The 20,846-nt window shown below is 42.0% G+C and overlaps 4 protein-coding genes across 5 annotated transcripts; 1 reads left to right on the forward strand and 3 right to left on the reverse strand.

The window, feature by feature from the left end:
• Positions 1-1,805: 1,805 nt before the first annotated feature.
• On the reverse strand, positions 1,806-13,931 carry LOC118403662 (zinc finger protein 239-like). Its single transcript, XM_035802441.1, has 2 exons — positions 13,822-13,931; positions 1,806-2,938 (listed from the first exon to the last, which is right to left on the reverse strand). The coding sequence occupies exon 2, from the start codon at positions 2,926-2,928 to the stop codon at positions 1,870-1,872; it is 1,059 nt and encodes a 352-aa protein (XP_035658334.1). The 5' UTR covers positions 2,929-2,938; positions 13,822-13,931; the 3' UTR covers positions 1,806-1,869.
• Positions 3,441-5,614, forward strand: LOC118403663 (probable ATP-dependent DNA helicase RecS). The gene is made up of 2 exons (XM_035802442.1): positions 3,441-4,139; positions 4,552-5,614. The coding sequence occupies exons 1-2, from the start codon at positions 3,631-3,633 to the stop codon at positions 4,784-4,786; spliced, it is 744 nt and encodes a 247-aa protein (XP_035658335.1). The 5' UTR covers positions 3,441-3,630; the 3' UTR covers positions 4,787-5,614.
• On the reverse strand, positions 6,848-12,857 carry LOC118403462. Its single transcript, XM_035802178.1, has 6 exons — positions 12,372-12,857; positions 9,865-11,517; positions 9,465-9,541; positions 8,781-8,958; positions 8,272-8,473; positions 6,848-7,858 (listed from the first exon to the last, which is right to left on the reverse strand). The coding sequence occupies exons 1-6, from the start codon at positions 12,855-12,857 to the stop codon at positions 6,891-6,893; spliced, it is 3,564 nt and encodes a 1,187-aa protein (XP_035658071.1). The 3' UTR covers positions 6,848-6,890.
• Positions 13,932-14,185: 254 nt separating the features above from the next.
• LOC118403958 (zinc finger protein 525-like) lies at positions 14,186-18,549 on the reverse strand. Of its 2 annotated transcripts, none has more exons than XM_035802857.1 (2): positions 18,465-18,549; positions 14,186-16,482 (listed from the first exon to the last, which is right to left on the reverse strand). In XM_035802857.1, the coding sequence occupies exon 2, from the start codon at positions 16,473-16,475 to the stop codon at positions 15,537-15,539; it is 939 nt and encodes a 312-aa protein (XP_035658750.1). In that variant the 5' UTR covers positions 16,476-16,482; positions 18,465-18,549; the 3' UTR covers positions 14,186-15,536. The 2 variants fall into 2 exon arrangements, with proteins under 2 accessions (XP_035658750.1, XP_035658749.1); XM_035802856.1 differs by having other exon boundaries at positions 18,473-18,546.
• Between the last annotated feature and the right edge of the window lie 2,297 nt (positions 18,550-20,846).

Below are 20,846 nucleotides of genomic sequence, written 5' to 3' on the forward strand. Positions count from 1 at the left end.
GAGATAAACTGCTACCGAAGAATATTTCGTGTCCACTGGTCAACTCACACTTCAAACAGAGAAGTTATGCAGCGTGTCAATGCCCTACTAGGCCCACGTCCAAGTTTCCTGTCACTAGTAAAAAAGAAGAAACTACAATGATTTGGCCATGCTTCAAGAGCAAAGGGCACTTTGACTCACACTACTGCCGAGAGAAAGAAAAGTTAAGTATTTTGTTGTTAAGATTATGACGTTGGCTCAAAATGTAGAAAAAAATGTAAGCAAATGTGTAACGTTACTGTATAAATTGTTAGAGTAGTAAATAATAAATTTACATTTGGTGGTGCGTGTGTGTATATATATATACATACTTGTTCCCAATACTAAGGATACTACAAACAGACATTTCACAACAAATTGGCCACTGAAGTATATACTACTTAAGTGGTAAACAAATTATGGCATTCTCTGCTTTATGCATGTGTTATTTTAGTCGTATATTTTCTTCACTTTGTCCTGATCACCAGAAAGACACATAAAAGGTAAGGCAGTCTCTAGGATCCGTCCTTCCATGGGACGGGAATTGCCAGTTCGAATGGACAAAAACTTAGCCTCTTCCAGAAAAAAAATGTACAGCATGTTTAAACTTTCTAGAAGCAGAGAGAATGCTGTTCTGCTGTACCCCCGAATTTTTCGGTTGAATGTGATATTGAAATTGAGAAAATCGATAACAAAACAGATCAGTGTAAAACATCTAAATCTTTATTTCATCTTTCTTCCCGAATCACAAATGAAGTTCAAGGTTGCTCTCAGGTAGATTAGAAACATTCAGATAATGATAAATTATAATAATCATAAAAATTATACATCTAGTTATCATTATTGTCTTATGAACTGTAAATCTAATGATCATCGTTCTCTACATATAAACTTCCTAACAGTCTGTCAGGGTTACAAAACTGAAGACGATTTCAAACCAAAATGCATTTTTCTCAGCTTTTGTCCTTAATCTTGTTTGTTTTTAACACATGGACATTCCTATGTCCGGTGAATGTCACTAATACACGTGTACACAACACTTCTCGAACATCAGTTTGGTTACTTTCCTCTATCACTTATATTTTTCTCCTTCGGAGTAAATAATCGGCCAATGTGGTGATTGAGGTCAACAGCGTCTGTACATGTAGTCAGCAAGGGCTAGGTTGATGTAAAAATATCACTAACACAACCAGGCTTTTAGTATTGTGGGGTAGAGCTGTGTACCTATAACCTAAGGTACAGGTGCAGATAAAGGTACAGTTACAGTTAGATGTTAACATGTAGGTAGAGGTCCGGACCTTTACCTGTATACCTACTCAGTAAAGACGTTTGATCCATTATCTGTAAGTTATAAATGCCGACTGTCCTATATTCTAGAACAGTGTACAAATATCACTAACCCAACCGGGCTTTTAGTGTTGTGGGATAGAGCTGTGTAACTATAATTGAAGGTACAGATACATGTACAGATGATAACATGTAGGTACAGGTACCTTTATCTGTACCTAAAGAAGTTTGATCAATTATCTGTAACTTATAAATGTAGGTGGTGAGGCTATGGACCGGTGAGGTGAGGTATAAATGTAGCCGACTGTTCATTTTTTAGATCAATGTACAAGTATCACTAACACAACCAGGCTTTTAGAGCTGTGGCAAGATATGTGAGATGTACGTGCTACCATACATCGGACACATGTACATGTTTTTTTTCGCCTGCATGGCTTCTTATGTACATGTAAAGATATGGCTGTCCGTTCTTTAGCCCTAAAATCCCGTGCTTGTCTAAAGTCATCAGAGTAGTGACACACATGACTCCTGTACCTCTGTAGGGTTATTCAGTCGTGTGGGTTCTCATACGTCTGGATAAATTACACCGTTGATATGTCCTGTATCCACACTCCCCACACAGGTAGGGTTCTCACCGGTGTGTTTCGTTGCCATATGAGAGTCAAGGTGGGATTTCCATGCAGCAGTATAGTCACACTTGTGGGGTTTCTCACCTGTATGTATTCTCATATGTCGGGACAATTCAGACTGTTTACCTGTCCTGAACCCACACTCCCCACATTTGTAGGTTATGTCTCTGGTGTGAGTTGCTAGATGCTGGTCCAAACTGGGTTTGCATGCTGTAGAAATGCCACACTGGTCCAACTTGCAGGGTTTTACTTTTGTATGAATTCTCATATGTTTCGGTAAGTCAGACCTCATAGCCGTCCTGTACCCACACTCCCCACACATGTAGGGTTTCTCACCAGTGTGCTTTGTTGCTATGTGGTAGTCAAGGTTGGCTTTCTGAGAAGCAGAATAGTCACACTGGTCACACTTGTAGGGTTTCTCTTCCGTATGGGTCCTCATATGTCGGGATAAGTTAGACCTTTGAGCTGTCCTGTACCCACACTCCCCACACATGTAGGGTTTCTCACCGGTATGTGTTGCTTGATGAGAAACCAAATTGGCTTTTTGTGCTGCAGAATAGCCACACCGGTCACACTTGTAGGGCTTTTCACCGGTATGGGTTCTCATGTGTTTCGACAATTTAGTCTTGTCATCTGTTCTGTACCCACATTCCCCACACATGAAGGGTTTCTCTCCTGTGTGTTTTGCTAAATGTCTGTTCAAACTGGATTTACGTGCAGCAGAATAGTCACACTGGTCACACTTGTAGGGCTTTTCTCCTGTATGGATTCTCATATGTCTGGATAAGGTATCCTTTTTAACTGTCCGGTACCCGCACTCCCCACACATGTATGGTTTATCACCAGCGTTATTGAAGTTGGCGTTATGTCCTTCCATACGGTTTCTAGCATTCCTTATTTTGCTTGCGCAGTCAACCTGGGGAACTCCAGTGAGAGACCCATCACAGCAATTCTGATCCACTCCGGTTGGATACGCATGTGCAGTCGTTTCCATGTCTAAAATACTGCGAAAATAAAGAAAGAATTACAAAAGTCATCTAATATCCATAAAGAAAGTAAATAGTGTTACTTGACAAGGACATTCAATTTGAACTTGACACTATCCAGATTAGGGGGTGAGCTAAAAGTATCCGTGCCAGCTTTGGAATGCAAAAAAGAATAAAAATCCCAGTCTGGACAGGACTAATGTAATGCATTGCAACTTACCCAACAACAATTTTGGCACGCTCATAGTAAACTAAACTGTTGATTTACCATCACTCAAGAACACCGCAGTTAACAAAATCACATGTAAGTCTTACATCAGCTAGAATCCTTTGTACAAAAAAAAAAATGGAAGAAAAATCATGCAGGCACCAGAAACACACAAAGATGAGGCGATATATAATTCTTAATCCCCCACAAAGCGTTTCATTCAATTGTAGGTATGCGATATAGACACACAGTTTCGGCCCAATAATTTTTGAATACTTTGCTTTTCCTAGAAATCTTGAACTTTGTTAGCCTGAGTATCATCCTCCGTAGTAACCGCTGGCTCACGACTTTCGCTTGCTAACCACGGAGTCTGACCTTGCGCGTATTCCTGACGGTTGGAATCCAGATATTCGTTCAGAAACTGAAAGCGCCGCTGATTGGCCCCGTTTTTCTAAGCCCCTCCCTAAGCCCCCTTACCCGAAGGCTTTCCATCATCATCAACATGGCCGACGCGGAAGCGGACGCTCGGGCCCGCTCGATCGACGAAGCAATTTCGTCCGTTCTCACCGAAGTCGAAGGGATTTCGGAGCTTAAACGCGAACAGAGAGATGCGTTGAAAGCTTTCGTTGGTGGGGAGGACGTTTTGGCTTTGTTACCAACCGGGTTCGGAAAGAGTCTCATTTATCAACTCGTGCCGGGCGTGTGCAAAAAGCTGGCGGAGACGGAGGGTAGTTCATTGTTCCACGGCGTGGACAAACCGATCGTAATTGTTGTGAGCCCGCTGGTTGCATTAATGGAAGACCAAGTGAAAGAGGCCCCAAAATTTGGTGTTTTAGCCTCGCAGCTGGGGAAGAACAACGAGGAGATTTTGCAGGGAAATGTCGAGTTGGTTTTCGGCAGCCCGGAGAGCTGGCTCCTGAACGACAAGTGGAGAGACATGCTGGCGTCTCCCGTCTACAGAAAGAATCTCGTGGGCATTGTTGTTGATGAAGTCCATGTGACGTACAAATGGTACATTGTTCTCCTTGCCATTGTCATTATTATCCTTTCATCTCTACAAGGCTTAGGAATTGAGGCTAATTTAAGACAATTGTAAATTCCATCTGGTGTTGAAACGTTGTAGAAACGTTGTGAGTACTGTTTTTAAAAATGTAATAATTTATAATCCTTTACCTGCTCTTGTGCGTTTGTAAACATCAGTATAAATTCTAAAACTGGCCGGTATTGAATGATTTGATATACACAAGTCCAAGTAGAAATTAAAATAATAAAATTTTCTGACAATGTATTTAAAGATGAATGTTGCTTTACATTGGGGATTGTAAGTTATGTAACGTCATGTGCAATCTACCGCTTGTGATCAATTTGTTATATTTTCAATTTGTCAATCTAATCTTCGTTTGTTGTTGTTTTTCACTTGAAGGGGGCAGAATAAGAAGAAGAAGCGTGGTCCTGCCTTTCGGGAAAGCTTCAGTCGTCTGGGTGAACTTAGATCACTTGTCAAAGAAGGTAAGACTTCACACTACCTATTTAATTTAAAACAGACATCTGTTGTCTATAGAGCTGTGTATGGAAAAAAGAAAAAGAAAAGACACAGAACACCATGTGAGGGACCCATTTCAAAAAGCATAGATCTTTTTTTTCCAAGTAAGAGGTAAACAATATTTACTACTGGTATTCAGTAACACTGTAATATATCAGGGTTCGTACAGTTATACCTTTACCAGTGTACAAATATTACAGAATGAAAATTCATCTTACAAATACATTTATTAAATGGATAACTTTATTTACATTGTATAAACTAGTATAAACGCACCATTGCTGTCCGGCATGTACAGATGTAGACACATGTTTGACCTGCATGACACTGGTACAATTATTTAAAATGATTCTGTTACAGAAAGTTTCCACCGTTGATAGATGTTTGTTATTGTTTTACAGATATTCCAATCCTGGCATTGACAGCTACAGCAGACACACAATCTAGAGAGAGGGTCATCAGTATGCTGAACATGCATGGGGCAAGGAGAATAAATGTATCCCCAAACAAGGAGAATATTAGAATGGGTGTTGTAAAACTGCCCAACGATAAGCTGCAATGCCTTGACTGGGTAGTTAAGCTGGTAAGGGATAATGGTGCTGCTGCACCTAAGATAATCATTTATACTCGTTCAATTAGAACAGCAGGCAAAGTGCATATATACCTGCTTGCAGAGCTGGGCCCAGATGCCTGGGTCGATAGAGACCCTGACGAAAGAACAGTGAACTGTTTGATTGGATTATACCATGGTATCACCAAGCCCAAGTACAGGAAACATGTTGTTTCATCTATGAATGGTAATGGCAACTGCAGAATAGTTATAGCAACTAATGCTCTAGGTATGGGGATGAATTTCCCAGATGTATCTTGGGTCATTATGTATGGCCCACCAGAGGATTCAGAAGATATACTCCAGCAAATCGGTAGAGCTGGCCGTGGTGGGTCAGATGTCAATGCAGTTTTGTATTTTCATGGTGTGCAGCTAATAAAAGTTGATAAGGCTGTTAAGGGCTTGGTGACTACAAGTCCAAGTGATGTCTTCGTAAGGTTTTATATAGCCAGTTCGAAGAAAGCTCTGTCAGTGTGGAACCTGGCCACAGATGCTGTACACACTGTCACAGGACATGCAAATGTGCAGGTGAAACATGTGGAACACCTTTCCCACCATCTGAATCCTTCCTGAATGTTGTCAAGCTACCAACTAGATTCAGAGATGTAGACCCAGAGGATCGAGATCTGGTCAGGGAACTATTGCATGAATATCGAGCTTACCTACTTGCTAATACTAAACATGTATATACAAACTATGAAGCCTGTACTGCTTTTAGTGATAAACTGATACAGTCTGTCGTTGACAATTGTACACACATCTTTGACTATGACTACATTGTCACACACCTCCCTGTTTTCTATGGAGAACATGCTAAAGAGATTCTTCGCATTATGTATGAGGTGTTTGGGGACATTGAGTATGTTGAGCCATCAGTTTTGGAATCTTTTGAGGAACCAGAACTAGACTATGAAGGATATTTTGATGGGCCTGATGACTATGACAGTGTTGACGAACATGATGTCAGTTCATTGTATGGCAGTGACTCTGATGTAGACAGCTTATCTGGTGTAGATCCAGACAGTTTCCTTGATATAGATCTATAGACAGTTTCTCTGTAATACTCTGTCTTTAGACTCCTTGACAATTTCCTGCTTTAGGAAAATCCATTCTTCATTCATAAACACTGTGTGTTTCACTGTCATAATTGTTTTCTTTTTCAAGTAGCAAAGTTGTAGACACTATTAAATGACACCAATACTAGGTTGAAAGTTGATCATATCCTTACTATGTACAAAGAGAAAGAAAAACAAGGAATTACATGTATAATAAACTGGTGTCATTTTACGTCAATGTCAGTCTGGCTTATTTTCCATTTCCTCAGTGTTCAATGATTTGGCTGGAGATGAACATTAACATTAACAACAACCAATACTGTTTCCTTTTTGATATTAAATCATACAATGCAAAAGACCTCTTTGCATTACAAACATTGAAAAATGATATATATAGTACAATGAATAACTCTCAGCCATCAAACACAATCATCATGAATAACTGTCAGCCATCTTACACAAATTACATATACTTATATAGGCAGGTCTCTTCAACTTTCTGACCTAGTGCCGTCTTTTCAACACACATGGGTGTAGGGACTGTTTGCCCACACTTAGGGGTATTTTCTGTTCCAAAGCTTCAATTTGGCCTTGATCCACTCCCACATGTTGTCATACTTGATGCGGCCTAGAAGATTTCGGTCGAAGTTTGGGAAAGCAACAAATGCCCTGCCGGCAGAGAAGTTGAAGAGGTCTGCCTCCCTGATGACTTCCACCAGTGTCAGAATATCTGGGGTTTCTGAGGCACTGTGGTGGTAGCCAGAGGGTCTAGCAACTCTCAACTCTCTGTCGGCATTGGCCAGAATCTTTCTCAGGGGCCCCAGAGACCTACTCACCCTGTATGCACTGGCCTCTGTGAGGTTTGCACCCATACCCTTCAAGAACTTCTTGAGATCGTTGTTACAATGCTCCAAATGCAAGTCGCATGAGATGTTTCTTCCTTTCCCCCCCTTCCCATTGAAGAATCGGTTCCACTTTAAGCCGTGTGCTTCTGCTGGTGACAGCACGGCATTGACCTGTACCAGCAGAAGCAAGGTGCTATATGCATATTGTGTGTGGCCATATGCTCTGTAGAACATCAACGCTATTCTATAAAGTCGGATCATCCTCTCACCGTCCCCTTCCTTGACGGCATCATGCATGTCCTCGAGGAAGAGCCCAAAGCTAAGCCTTGCCTCGGTGTGCTCTTTCTTGTGATCACGAGCAGAAGGAGAAGGCTTAGCGGTGGACTCTTCCTCTTGGATGGGCTCACCGAAGTCTAACCCATGCACTTTGCGTTCATGATTCAGCCTGGCTTTGGGGTAGACGAATGTGCGCTCACACTCAGGCTCCCTGCAGCTTAACTCCTCGATCTGCCGAGGCTGCGCTGCCTGACTCACGCCATGGTAGATGTCCATCATGTTGGTCATGTCAGTGTTGATGACGAACTCATCTACCACCTGGCCGACTTTGTCGTTGAGCCAGCGTCGCTGCTCCAGCTTGTCCTTAGTGATCAGGTCCGGTGGTAAGTCCTTGGGCACATCTACAAAGACAGAATGAAAAAGCACTCATAGCATCAATAATGTTCTTCAACTGGAATGTAAGCTTTCATGTAGTCCTCTCAAAATCAGTTACACAAGCAATAGATACTGTGATCTATTTACACATTCAAAATCCATCCCCACAACTTAAGAGACAACAAATTGTCCCTAAGATCAGTAGCCAAACACCTGAGAGGGTCATAACAAAGCTTCTTATAGCAATGGCCTTGTGAGACAAGTAAGGCTGATGGATGTGCAAGCACATGCAAGTTGTACACCAATAAAAATGACTGAACTTCAAAAACCTAGCAATGGATTGCAACAATTACTGAAAAGTTATGTCAGTAACATATAAAGACATATAAGCTGGAAATTGTAATATCGGTGTATGTAATGTAGAAATCTTATTAATTACCTTCCACATTCTCCATTTTGAACACCTTCATCGCCGCCGCAATGAAGAGGGCAGTCGTGTCTTTCCGGACAAACTCTTGGTAGGCATTGAAGGCATTGTGAGGGCCCTTTTTGGCATTGCTACACTTCACTCTATTCATGTTGGCGAATAAAGTGCCATGGTCCCGTCCCGACCTCTCACTGCCAAAGGCTTTGAAGTGTATCTGCAAAGGCAATAAACATAAGAACATTAAGCGTGGTGATTGGCAGTCCTTCTTGTCCTGTGAAGTACCTTCTATAAGGCCAGTGTTTCACTGACAAAGAAATCAATGGATGGAAGAATTGAGAGAACAATAAGAATCTGCTTTCTAATTTGAAATGTAAAGCTATTTTGACACAATGGATGTACTGCATGTAGGACAGCAAAATACCTACCCAACATCACAATAATTGTAATGTTGAAATGATATTGGTGTCTTAGGGTTGCAAATGAAAATGTAATGGGAATAAAATATTATCTATAAAGCTTACCCCGTAGAGAACCCTGCGCGCATGCCAGTCGTCAAACTTGGCAATCAGCCCCTCCAGCCTGTCTTCAGGGTTCTCTCCATCCCCAAACGCCCACTGCACAGATCTGCTGTTGCCTTCCGTTAACCTGTCGCCCCCCATGAAGATGCTCTGCATGCCATCTGGTGTTCGTGGGACATACCTGGACACAAAGCAAGTCACAAGCTGATTCCCCAAACTATTACTTGCATACAAATACTCTCCCTTGAATACACATATAATAATAAAGGGAATTGTCTATTGAATGATGTTCATTAGTGCTATCACTGACAAATGCCATATAATGCCATGAGTGTGAGGCTCAGGACAAGCAGATTGAGGACAATGTTTGTGCCATATATGTGCAAACCATGTACTACTAACCACGAGTCCCCTTTTATATCAGTCAGGACCAATTTTATGAAAATTGATGTAAGGAAGAGAAAAGTTCAATATCAATGCAATCCACCAAGTAATACATACAACGTTTAATTTAGAAAAAAATGACATTCTTCACTATATGGTGGAGGGCTACCAAGTCTGATGGGAGTTTTGCAAGTGCATCTGGACTTGGAAGATGGACCAAACAGCTCATCCCGCAAGACTGAATAACAACAGACTAGTTGAAGGTAAGACTTTTTGAAAGCAATATGTTTGCACAAGACTCACTCTGTCTGTATGTGCTGTAGGATGTCCACAAGGTCTGAAGTAACGCTCTCATTCTTGAAAAGCAGCCCAAGTGGAAACTGAAAAAAAAAAAAATTGTGAGAGTGTGCAGGTGCTAATGCTACATTGAACATACCCAGCATAAGCAAGTGGCAAAAGGTTATTATAATATATACAGCATCAAAAGATGACATACTATCAATTGTCTAAAAATTAGAATTCATAACTATATAAAAGGTACGTAGCATATATATACAGTAGAGGTCAGGAAGACAAAGCTAATACATGTATATCTAATTACTAATTGCTTAACACATATATGGACAAAAAGTTGACATATATAATTTGCATTTGAACTAATTTGTAAAGAATAGCATAATTGTGTGAGAAAAATTTAAAAAACTGCCAAATTCCACTTATACTTTATGTGGCTCACCTCAGTTGATGGCTGTGACATTGTCTCAGAATATTGGTGAGGAATGTGATGGATAACTGCAGGTGCGAATGGTTTTAGGGCGGGTATGTGTGTTGTCACCATACGGCTCCCAATGATAATTAACTCATTACGAAGATGAGCTTCAATCTCCGGGGTGGGAAGGCAGTCTCCGATCTGAAACAGCGGAAGTGGTTTGATCGGGGCGTTGTTTGGAAGATGATCTGTTGGGACACGGTCTTGTATACCAATATGGTGTGTCCAGTGAATAGATTCGTTGCCTTTTGTTTCTGATTGGTGATGTGTTGGTTTATAGAAGTCCAAGTTGTCAACTTGGACACTGTACTTTGGTGGCGGTGGGGGCGATGGTGGGCGGGATGGTGGAGAGGATGGTGGAATGGATGGGGGAGGGCATTCAGGTTCAATTGGAGCGACCAGGAAGCCAACTGCAAGATCACTGAAATCTTCTGTTGTTATAGTAAAGTTGTGCATCTTCCCATCATCAGCATGTGTCTCCTTGCTCCCATCTTCAGCATGTGTCTCCATCTTCCCATCTTCAGCATGTGTTTCCACCTTCCCATCTTCAGTATGTGTTTCCTTGCTCCCATCTTCAGCATGTGTCTCCATCTTCCCATCTTCAGCATGTGTTTCCACCTTCCCATCTTCAGCATGTGTTTCCACCTTCCCATCTTCAGTATGTGTTTCCTTGCTCCCATCTTCAGCATGTGTCTCCATCTTCCCATCTTCAGCATGTGTTTCCACCTTCCCATCTTCAGCATGTGTTTCCACCTTCCCATCTTCAGTATGTGTTTCCTTGCTCCCATCTTCAGCATGTGTCTCCATCTCCCCGTCTTCAGCATGTGTCTCCATCTCCCCGTCTTCAGCATGTGTCTCCATCTCCCCGTCTTCAGCATGTGTCTCCATCTCCCCGTCTTCAGCATGTGTCTCCATCTCCCCGTCTTCAGCATGTGTCTCCATCTCCCCGTCTTCAGCATGTGTCTCCTTGCTCCCATCTTCAGCATGTTTCTTCATCTTTTGTACTGCATATGCTTCCAACTTCTCCTTCATCACATGTAAATCATGTCCACATGTGCTAGCCAACTCCTTCTGCTTCAATCGCCCATTCTCCTGTGCTGTCGAGATGCCGAATTGGCACAGTCGTTTGAAGACTGATGTTTTGGCACCTCCATGTTGGAGAACTGTGTTTATGTAATGTGAAAAGGCAGAAAGCTGGTTGTTACGGCCACGTATGGCGACTGAAGCGCTGGCACATATGTGGTTTCTGGAGTCTTCGGTTACTGTACTGAGGATGGAGTGAAAGAAAGGTGATAATCGTTTCAGATCTGACTGGAATGTGTTGAGTGAGAAGTTTACAAGGTCCTGTGCACTGGTTTTTCTTAGAATGAAGTTGCTCTTGATGGCTGTTAGGTTTGCGCACTCCTGTTCCAAAAGGTTGAGTGACTGCGCCTTTATCTGTTCTGCTAACTCCTCACATGTGAACATGACCCGTGCTGCTGTCTTGAATTCGCCCCTTGCGATGTTTTCCACGATGCTTGCAATTACCGGGTCTTTGCATGCAATGTTGGCAGGTCTGTCCACTCTTGAACGATAGGTCACAGTAACCTGAAAGAATACATAGTGCAAAAGGTCAGCAAATAGATAAACAAACAACAGATCACATCTTAATGTAAACTAGTAAATTAAATCCAGAAAACACAGCATCATACATATTCCACAATTGATGGAATGTTTTCATTTCAAATACTCATACTTTGGTGATAAAGGGCACATATGTCTCTAATAAATACAAAATACTGCTCTACATGCACACAAGTAATGTCAATAGATTGACAAGAATTTTTAAAAAAGTAGCATAGATAAAAGCCAACATGGACAACAAAAATGAGAAGTACAAGTCAAGATGAAAACCTAAATTGGACACAAAAAGATTCACATGACCTTTACTATATTTCCCAAATGTTGTCCCCCCCTCAAAAATATATGAAGATGACTCTGGTATCTTCAAAACATTTTATGAGGTTTCTGATAAATTCTATTTGAACAGAATAACTAGAATATCAATATGTCCACGCATATGTCATGGACACAACGAAAATGACAAGTACATGATAACAGTGTTCTTAGAACTCTCCTACTAGACACCAAACTTTTGTGACCTTTACTGCATTTAAAATGCGGCCAACACCAAAATATGGAAAGAAGAATCAGCACTTTTTATGCGATCTCTCCAAATTTATGTTTGAACGCAAAGACTACAATTATACAATATGATGAACATGTGAACTTGCCGTGTTTATTTCTATTGTACAGATCTGGGGAGGGGGGCGAAATTCAAAACAATTTCGATGGCCCACCAGATGGGGTGAAAATGGTCAGTAATTCACATTTTCGCAGTTTTTTTTCTGTATACAGCACATATATATAACCAGAATAAAAAAAGAATGGAAAACCCTTACTTTGGTTTCACTTGTTCTTTGAGGAGCCGCTTTTGGCGGTGCCTTGGAGGTCGCTCCCAGCCTTTTCTTCACAGCCCTCGGAGTTTTAGAGGGGGTCGGCTCTCTCATCCGCTTTTGCACGTTTCTCGGCGGTGTTTGCTGGGGATCCGTGCGCGTTGGCTGCGTCTCTTTCTCCCGCTCAACCAGATCTTTCCACTTTTGAAAAGTTTTGAGGCCTTCTTCCATGCGCGCCAAATCTCTTTTGCACAGCTGGCACAACCTCTCGGAGACATCTTTCCTTCTCTGCAAAACGATGCCAACAGCAGCAAGCCGGTCAGAGATGAGCCTTTTGTCTGCCTCTTTTGAATTCGGATCCGGCGGGTCGAAAATCTTTCTGTAACCCTTCAGCTGCCCATGCACGCGAAGATTCTTACCACACTTCCTGCAACAATCTTCAAAGTTGGGAGGGCGAGGGACTTTCGGCGAACGCGATGTACACGTCGCCATCTCTCTGCCGTCTTTGTGGGAATTTTCTCCCCATACCACACTGTTCTTCGTAACGGGTAGGTGCTAAGAACTGTTGCCATGGCGATTCTCCGAGAATTGGTCCCAAACAGGGCAATAGAAGACACATTGCAACGAGAAATGGTGGTACACACATCCATGTGAAAATTTCGCGCGGAGACCTGCCGACGTAAACAACTAGGTCACGTGAAAAATGGGGCCGCGTTATTGGACCGTTGGTCTTTCGGGTCATCCAATCAAATGAGGCCCCGCCCAGCGCGCGCAGCTTGAATTCTCTCATTACGTGATTTAATTTCCAACCGTCAGGAATACGCGCAAGGTCAGACTCAGTGGTTAGCAAGCGAAAGTCGTGAGCCAGCGGTTACTACGGAGGATGATACTCAGGCTAGAACTTTGTTGGCTAGTGCTGGGATACATATTGGGATAAGATATGTTAGTGATATTCATTCCATTTCCAGATAGAGAATTATGCATCTGTAGAACACCTTCCGACCTTTCTGCTGTAATCAATTCAAATTTTACGAACACTGTTATTTTACCAGTAGATTTAAAGAAACTGAAAAAAACAAAACAAAAAGTAGATGATACATTTTTTTTTTTTTTTTTTTTTTTTTTTTGTTTGTTCTCGACGACTTGATAGAATGGCACGACATCCAAAACATCATCCCCGGCCCCCTCCCCCGCCTAGTTCAAAGGTCACGTCCGGATGTTTCAACGTGTCCCAAGACAAACCTTTCCATACCCTCTAAATCTCCCCTGCTGCATGGCATAATGAGGTCATGACGGGGAAAGTTTGGTTTTGCCCCCCTCCCCATTCATTTCTACCATATCCATATCCTAAAAAAGCCCATAGATTATGATCTTTCCGTGTTTTTCTTCTGCAGAAATTAACTCTATCAAATACACTCCGCATGACAAAACTTTGTTGTTCGCTATTGAGTATTACCTGCAGACTATGGTGATGTTTTCCGCTCACTTCTCTTGGCGTAACCCTGGATTCAGACTGCTTCGAATTCGTTCCTGCGTCTTCCCGTGGGGTCAAAGGTGAAGAGTTGTGGGTCAAAGGTGAATATGTTCTCCTGATCTCCCAGAGTCTAGTGATTCCTGTCGACACGTTAGCAGGAAGTCTTGTTAATTAATTAAATTAGCGTTTCCATTTGTAATTAGAAAATATTGAAATAGAATCGCAGATCACAACTTTTTACGGTAAAAGAAAGAGGAAATTCTATTATACCGTAAATGGGCTTAACACACAAGTCTCCAGTTTCTGACTTGTCCGGATGGTTTCTGAATGATTGGCAATATTTGCTTCAAATGCAGTTTTATTTACTCCGTGGAACAAAACAAAACAAAAACTGCACCAAAATTATGTGTATCTCACTAGATATAGTTTGCAGTTGCTTTCTGAGGATTGACAGATAATTGTATAATGAGTAACACTTAGTTGTCTTAAAAGGAAACATGTTAGTTAAAAAGTAGGCATTAAGACTACGATACAGTTAGTAAATATTACAATAAACAGGTCAGCAAAATAATTCGATAATTTGAGTGGACTAAAGTTTCCTTCTTAGAATAAGAATAGGCGTTTTCAGAAAATAATTATCCAGATTCAAATCGTTTGCACTTCCCTCAGACTGGTCTTGGAGGTTAGTTAACAAAACAATTGTTGCAAAAATCATTTATACAGCATCCTCCTAACGCCCGGTCCCCAACGGCATTATCCGATAGGGCCCTGCTAGCTATCTAGATGTCTACCAGCGATTATTATGATGGTCGCCACAAACCAGCTGTCAACCAATCAGAGAATAGGCTTTTCTTGGCGGTTTTGTTGTCGAAAGCTGTCTCGCAAAGGCCGCTGGGAAGCTATCAGCCAATCATGTTACGTCTTACATAGCACCATCCTCCTACGCCCGATCCCCAACGGCTGACTGCCCACGTAAGGGTAAGTTGATTAGTATTTATAAGCAGGGCGACAAGGAACTGGAAATAACTGCGGGTAGGCCATGAGATAGCAGGGCCCTATAGCATGAGTCAGCTAGCCGTTGGGGACCGAGCGTAGGAGGATGTTACACAGTAGAAGCGAGTCAATCGCACAAAGGATTAACGCACACTTCTGTTAACTACACGGGGTTTCAAAATCCCCAACCGATGCGGTCCAGCTAGATAACTTCGCATTATTGCAACAGCCGGATAATTGTACGAAAATTCAAGGCAAATAGGCAATGCAATTAAGCGGTTTCTACTGTACTATTGTAGTTGCTCAAACGTATTCTATTTCATTAAAACCACACTTTTGCTGGTATTCATTACTGAATATACCTATTCTAAAGAGAAAATAGTCAAAGCACGTGGAAAAATATTACTTAGTAACGATACTAGTACAGTTTTTAGGAATATACAAAGCGAGAAATTTGCAATTCAGATGCGTCAACTTACTTTGAACGGCTTTTAAAAACATCTGTCAACTTATCCTATAATAAACTTTTACACATTTCTATAATTCTTACACAGTTGACAGTTGACGTCCATCAACATTTTAAGTTAGAAATAATAATGTACAGTTTTACATGTAGTATCATCTTTCTAGTCCACGAGTAGTGACACTGACGGGTTTTCTCCAATGGCATGTGTTTTGTAAAGTACTGGGGAAAAATTGTTTGGTCATTCTGTTGTATGGGTTCTCATGTGTTTGGACAAGGTTGACTTCCGAGCTGTCCTTAACCCACACTCTCCACACATGTAGGGTTTATCACCAGTGTGCTTTGCTGCCATATGGTTATTCAAAGTGGATTTCTGTGCTGCAGAATAGTCGCACTGGTCACACTTGTAGGGTTTTTCTCCTGTATGTGTTCTCATGTGTTTGGACAAGTTAGCCCTTTGAGCTGTTTGGTACCCACATTCTCCACACATGTAGGGTATGTCACCACCGTGTTTTGCTGCCAAATGGTGGTTAAGGTGGGTTTTCCGTGCAGCAGAATAGTCGCACTTGTCACACTTGTAGGGTTGTTCTCCGGTATGGGTTCTCATATGTCGGGATAAGTCATGCTTTTTAACTGCCCTATACCCACACTCCCCACACATGTTAGGTTTGTCTCCGGTATGCTTTGCTGCCATATGATAGTCAAGGTAGTGCTTCTGTGATGCAGAATAGTCGCAAAAGTCACACTTGTAGGGTTTTTCTCCGGTATGAATTCTCATATGTCTGGATAATGCAGACCTTTGAAATGTCCTATATCCACACTCTTCACACATGTAGGGATTCTCGCCGGTGTGTTTTGCTGCTATATGGATGTCAAGGTGGGATTTCCTTGCTGCAGAATAGTCACACTGGTCACACTTGTAGGGTTTTTCTCCTGTATGGGTTCTCGTATGTCGAGATAAGTCATGCTTTCTAACCGTCCTGTACCCACACTGCCCACACATGTAGGGTTTGTCTCCGGTGTGGGTTGATATATGACGGTCCAAGATAGATATCTCTGCTGTCTGTTCTTCAGCATTGCTTGATTTGCTGTCATAGTCAATCTGAGAAACCCCGGTGTGAGACCCATCATAGCAGCTCTGCTCTACTACAGTGTGAGACCCGGGTCCTGCTGTTGCCATGTTCAGCCTGAAAAGAAAATAAAGAGTCATGATATCAAAAATTGAAACATTGTGTTATAACTTGATCAGATAACTATTGCGCAACAAGTCAACATTTCGGCATGTGTTGTGAGAAAAGAAATGTTGCTTTCTCAACTTTTGATGATTTTCTTAGCTTGACGAATTTGTAACAAACACCTGTAAGCCCTTCTATTCACTTGAACAGTCACTCTCGTTCAGGGCATTTCTCATATCAAATAAGCCTTGTCACAGAGGTCAGTATGCATTTGCGGCCACAAGAATTCTAGATGATATGTCTTAGGCTAAGGCTCACAAAAAGGAAACAGTCCTTGTCTCAACGGTTGTTTCAATTTGCATAACAATGTCCAGACGGGTTTTATTTTCACTTAACTTATTGTGGGCCTAAACCTTCGACACATTACCTAGAATTCCTCTGGCCGCACATGCATTCTGAGCTCTGTAAATGGGTTTAGAGAATGAATTCTACACCCAAATGGCAGGAAAATCAGCATTATAATTGGTACAGTGTGTTTCTGGAAGACTCTGGCAGAATGATAAAGCTAAGCAGAAATTTCAGAGTTTAGATACCGCCTGTTCAGAGTCATTACACTTTTCTATAAAGTAGTTAATAATGATATTAATATAGACACTAACAGCATGCTTAAACTAGCCCAAGGGCGCACCCGGGGAAGCCACGACTACAGGCAGGCGGCCTGCTCGCCCTAACCCGGAAGCTTCACCCCCCCCCCTTTATGGGGCCCGTTTGGGGGTACACGGATGTAGATGTAGATCAATTAAGGATACGAAAATGTATAAGTTACAGCAAATATTATTCTGTAATAAAATTGTCACCCTCTTCAGCTGACCATCTGAAATGCTAAATGTAAAGTTAATGAACAAAGCAGATTCAATGAAAAAAATATCATAGTTATAGCTAGAAGATCATATAAAATGAAACCCTTCCCTACAGCTTTTTTTTTACTCAATGGTCACCACGTAACATGGCCATGAAGGCCACTCAAGGTTACGGGTTACATGATTGGAACTATAACAGCAACTCTTCGCCCTAGGTCAGAAACATCATGATTGAGACCAGCCCAATTGCTCACTATGAGTGAGGACTAACTGACCCAATAGACGAGGGCTGCTCGGGAGATGGCCGGATGGCCGGAATGGTTTGATCCGCTCGGGTGGATGTTCGCACATGTGGCGGGTTCTTTAACGTGCTTGGGGTGTTGCTCTCCCCAAAAACGGGACTTCCATTTAACGTCCTATCCGAAGGACGGCCCAAGCCGAAGCTAGGTACTCATTTTCACTCGAGTGAAGTGAGGAAAGTCGTGTAAAGTGCCTTTCCCAAGGGAAGTGCCTTTCCCAAGGGCACAAGATCGGTAACAAAGCAGGTGGATTCGAACCCGCAACCTCTCGGTCACGGGCCGAAGAAACTACCACTGCGTTACACGGTCCCATTTCAAACAGGCTATAAAAAAACAGCCCCACTTGTCCCCGGGCTACTTCATCTAATTCATTGTTTTGTTATCTTTGATTTTATTTGTTATTTTCTGAGTCGTCCCTTAAATTTTAACTTTCGAGATTCCATGAAGCACTAAGCATCCGTTCAAGATTTTTAAAAAATCGTAAAATTTATGCCTTCATCATGCCTTGCTTTCAAACGTTACTTCGAGGAGTTTAAACATTAGTGCTTGAAAAAAGAAAATACACGGCCTTACATGGCATTCCATAACATTTCATGTCCTCTTAAAGGCTCTCTATATTCTTAAAAACGGCTACTTTACCTCCTACATGACGTGCGCAGGTAATGAGGATCGCCGGTATGTTTGGTTTCGCCCCCCTCCCCCTTCATTTCTACCATATTCTCACACAGAAATGTCATGTTAACTATGATACTTTACTTTATTTTCTTAGACAGAAATGACCTTAAACTCTTATACTCGATATCAAAATAGCTGACTACTTGCTATTAAGTCTAACCTGCTTACTATGGCTTTTTTCTCCTCGCGTAAAATCCGGCGCTCGGGCTGTTGCTCTTCCGTCGTATCAAGGGGTCATAGGTGAAGCGCCGCGGTCAAAGGTGAATACGTTCTCCTGATGTCCCAGATATTTGACGCCCGCCAACACGTAAAAACCGTCAAGCTTCGACCTCTGCGGTTCGGCCACTTTACCTAACCCCTAACACGGTAGTATGATCGCCAATCACCGATATATTCAAATTTTGTTCATGGGTGAGGTATATTAACATGTTCAGTTAGCTCCGTTCAATCATGCTGGACAGGAACATGTGGAGAAGTGTCACCTCAACGCGGATGAACTGAACTAGTCAAGGGAAAAAGTATTTAGAAAAAACAAACAATTCTTATTCTTTCTAGATTCCTGTTTTTCTTCCTGTTGGATTCTTCTTTTTTTTCCGAAAGGCTTCGCTTAACATTTCTGGCAGGCGCAGAACAAGCTTATTAAACTGTCTCAAGGAATTTATTTGATTGCCTTCGCTGGCTTTCTATAAATATAGAAACTGTAGTTTCTGTTGTATGGGCGAACACGATTGTTGTTTAAGAGTTTGCAAATAATAGCTGAAGATATGTGTGGTGTCTAACTTAGTATTGTTTCACATTTCTGTTACATATTATATATTGAGTATTTATTTTGTTCTGGAATCAGACGGAGACAGTAAACTCTGCTTAACATTGTATTATATTATCTTGGCACTACTACAGACAGTTGGCTGGACATTCCACGGGTCGTGGTGCCATAGCTTGCGTTACTTTGTCATACTCACACAGCTCAATAAAGCATTCACAGCACGAAATCTGGTATTTAAGCAAGCTTAAACTCAACGTAAACGCGACGTTTCTGCACCCTTTCCGCAACTTAACGACATCTATCCGTGAACGTAAAGGTTCCCTTTAATGTTACCTTTACGTTGGCACTTAAAAGTGCGTTTCGGCACTCCTTCGAGTGCCTTTCCGCAACTATTAGACGCTTAAAGGCGTCGTTAATGACAGTTTTTCGTAACCTATACGGGCGGAAAGCACGCGTTTATTAAGACCTTTCTGCACCCTTTCCGCAACTTAACGACATCTATCCGTGAACGTAAAGATTCCCTTTAATGCACTTATATGTGCGTTTCGGCACTCCTTCACGTGCCTTTCCGCAACTATTAGACGCTTAAAGGCGTCGTTAATGGCAGTTTTTCGTAACCTATACGGGCGGAAAGCACGCGTTTCTTAAGACCTTTCCGTGATATTTTGACCACATTTACAGTCGATTTCAGTCACGATTTCCCCACGTTTATGTGTCGTTTACACACCCTGAAAGGCACGTGAAGAAGTGCAGAAACGTACGCTTTCCGTGATCTTTCCTTGGACTATAGTTGTCATTTATTTTTAGTAAAGGCGGCGTAAGTTTAAACCTTTCCGCATCTTTAGGTAGGCTTTATGTGTTTTGTGTGGCTTAAATTGGAACTTTTGCATCGGGTATGCGTGTCTTATTTGGTGTGAATCATACCTACACCGGTATCTATGGCTTCGCCGTCTAAACTATCTTGTGATTCTAATTGTGGACTTGGATTGGTCGACCGAGGGATAATCGGTGTACAATATCCATGCACGAATCTCCGCTACATTTAAGTCCACAACTTGGAGTCCAGTGTCGGGCGATACGCCTGGAAAGACGTCATTTCAAGCAACATAGTTCCATCTGGCCATCACATTAGGAAAAATCCGCTGAGATTCCCGAAGACGGGTACTGTTTTGTGATGAACAGGCCGTGCTCTCCATGTCTCCGCCAGCTTATGATGGTCAAGACGACACAGTCTTGAATTCACCCTGAGTTGTGCCCCGTTGAAGACTCTCCAACATACGTACTCCGTTTCCGGCAAGCCGTGAGTGTCCTATGGTTATGTCCGTTCCGTCCTGTAGTTCCGTTGGAATCCATTTGCGGCAAAGCCACGCCGATAATCCGTGTGTTGAAACGGGTCCAAGGCTCCTTCTTGACTTGTCCCGAAACAGACGCCCTGCAAACTGGTTTCTTCTATAAATTATGGCATATTCGTTAGGTTTAAAAAACCCACCTTTGTCTGTCATTGGATAACGCCCTATCACATGACACACGTGAACCTCTTCTGGGAGCTGCTAATTAGAAATTCAATGCCGCGTTGTTCGTTATTCATAGTTGACGGCGAATAAATTTGAATTTGAAAAACACAATCCCCTTTGTACGCTGTTTAGCCAAGGTTAAGCTAAACACAACTGTTACCACACTAGAAAATACCAAGGAGCTTTTATCAGTGATAAAAGCTCCTTGAAAATACCAGCCTTTCTGGGAGAACGTGATTATTGCTTGTAGATAATAAATGTT

This window comes from Branchiostoma floridae, chromosome 16 (assembly GCF_000003815.2).
Source record: "Branchiostoma floridae strain S238N-H82 chromosome 16, Bfl_VNyyK, whole genome shotgun sequence".
Taxonomy (NCBI): Eukaryota; Metazoa; Chordata; class Leptocardii; order Amphioxiformes; family Branchiostomatidae; genus Branchiostoma; species Branchiostoma floridae.

Bases quoted from the DNA above. Each gene is read 5' to 3' on its own strand.
- LOC118403663 (XM_035802442.1), top strand. From the start codon at position 3,631: ATGGCCGACGCGGAAGCGGACGCTCGGGCCCGCTCGATCGACGAAGCA. The intron at 4,140-4,551 runs GTACATTGTTCT...TTTCACTTGAAG, and splicing joins GTCCATGTGACGTACAAATG to GGGGCAGAATAAGAAGAAGA.
- LOC118403462 (XM_035802178.1), bottom strand. From the start codon at position 12,857: ATGGCGACGTGTACATCGCGTTCGCCGAAAGTCCCTCGCCCTCCCAAC. The intron at 8,959-9,464 runs GTGAGTCTTGTG...CTTTGTGTCCAG, and splicing joins CTACAGCACATACAGACAGA to GTATGTCCCACGAACACCAG. The intron at 8,474-8,780 runs GTAAGCTTTATA...TTGCCTTTGCAG, and splicing joins CGCGCAGGGTTCTCTACGGG to ATACACTTCAAAGCCTTTGG.
- LOC118403958 (XM_035802857.1), bottom strand. From the start codon at position 16,475: ATGGCAACAGCAGGACCCGGGTCTCACACTGTAGTAGAGCAGAGCTGC.
- LOC118403662 (XM_035802441.1), bottom strand. From the start codon at position 2,928: ATGGAAACGACTGCACATGCGTATCCAACCGGAGTGGATCAGAATTGC.